Genomic DNA, 1,687 nt, shown 5'->3' on the forward strand with positions numbered 1-1,687 from the left:
GAATAAACAATTTCCTGGTTATAGTTATTGTTAGCAGCATTAATCATCTCCGTCATCTTCTTCCTTTAAAGTCTAATCTTCCCTTAACCCCCATTTCCGCTCCCCTCAGCAACCACCACCGCCACGGAATTGGGTGGGATACAGAGAATAACTATCCCTATCCCTGGAATTGCAATCCTCCTCGTTCCAAACTGGGCCTGGTATGGACCGGCTGGTGAGCGTGGACGCCAAGGAGCTGGAGATCGAATTCCGGCCGTCGCAGCGGTGCTCCTCCGCCGCGTTCCGCGTGACCAACCTCATGCACACCATGGCCGTCGCTGTCCACCTCTCCACCACCCGCCCCACTGCTTTCTCCGTCCACCCCGCCGCCGTCGCCGTCCTCCCACCGCTCTCCTCCACCACCTTCTCCCTCCTCCTCCTCCCATCCCCCAGCCCCCCGCTCGCCTCCCCGCCCGACTCCCTCCTCGTCCGCTCCGTCCTCCTCCTCACCGGCAAGCCCGATAGCCCTGCCGCCCTCCTCCGCCTCTTCTCCCGCGCCCCCGCCAAAGCCACCGTCTTCCGCGACGCCGTCCTCCCCGTCGCCCTCGTCGGCCCTCACGTCCTCCGCTCCCTCCTCCAATCCCGCGGCTCCCTCGAGGCCGCCTTCCTCCTCTCCCGCGCCGCCTCCGCCTGCTCCCCCGCCTCCGTCACCGCCCTCCTCCTCCCCGCCGCCGCCGCCGGCGACCATCGCCTAGTCTCCGCCCTTCTCGCCGCCGGCGCCGACCCCGCCGTCCGCGGGGACGACCGCCGCTCCGCCCTCGCCCTCGCCATCGCCTCCGGCAGCTCCAACGCCGTCGCCGCCCTCCTCGACGCCGGCGCTCGGGTCGACCCCGCCGCCCCCGATCTCCCTTTCCACGCCGCCGCCGCCTCCGGCCGCGCGGACCTCATCTCCCTCCTCGCCGGATCCTGCACCGACCCGGCCTGGGCCAGCGCCACCGGACCCGACGGCCGGACGCCCGTTCACGCCGCGGCGGCGGCCGGGCACTTAGACGCCGTCCGCCTCTGCGTCGCCTCCGGCGGCGGCGATCCCGACCGGGCCGACTCCCGCGGGTGGACCCCACTCCACTGCGCCTCTGCCGGCGGGTACCTGGATGTCGCCATGTTCCTGATCGGCCAGTCCGCCTACGACGCTCGGCTCGTGCGGACGAGAGACGGGCGGAAGACACCGTTCGACCTAGCCATCGACGGTGGCCACGCGGGGCTCTACGACGCGCTCGGGCTGGGCGACGCGCTCCACCGGGCAGCGCGCGGCGGCGACGTCGCCAGCGTGAGGAGCTGCCTGGCGCGGGGGGCAGCGGTGGACGGGAGGGACCAAAACGGGTGGACGGCGCTCCACCGGGCGGCGTTCAAGGGGCGGATCGAGGTGGTGAGGGCGCTGATCGACGGCGGAGCGCAGCTGGATGCGGTGGACCACGAGGGATACACGCCGCTACGGTGTGCCGTGGAGGCGGGGCACGCGGAGGTGGCGCTGTGCCTGGTGGCGCACGGGGCGCGCGCCGGTTTGAAGGGATTCAAAGGCTTGGATCTCCTACTGAACAATTTGTCCTTGGACAAAAATATTCGTGCTGTCGACAGGTCTTCTTTGGCTTATGCACTTTCTCCCTGTGATAAGAATAGTGTGATTGAAGCCCCAACATTACTCATGTAA

At 68.6% G+C, this 1,687-nt stretch overlaps 1 protein-coding gene across 1 annotated transcript; it reads left to right on the top strand.

Annotated features, from left to right (window-relative positions):
• Positions 1-202: 202 nt before the first annotated feature.
• On the top strand, positions 203-1,687 carry LOC103721039 (protein VAPYRIN-LIKE-like). The gene has a single exon (XM_026809997.2). It carries the CDS (start codon positions 203-205, stop codon positions 1,685-1,687), a length of 1,485 nt encoding a protein of 494 aa, XP_026665798.2.

Source organism: Phoenix dactylifera, chromosome 13 (genome assembly GCF_009389715.1).
Source record: "Phoenix dactylifera cultivar Barhee BC4 chromosome 13, palm_55x_up_171113_PBpolish2nd_filt_p, whole genome shotgun sequence".
Taxonomy (NCBI): Eukaryota; Viridiplantae; Streptophyta; class Magnoliopsida; order Arecales; family Arecaceae; genus Phoenix; species Phoenix dactylifera.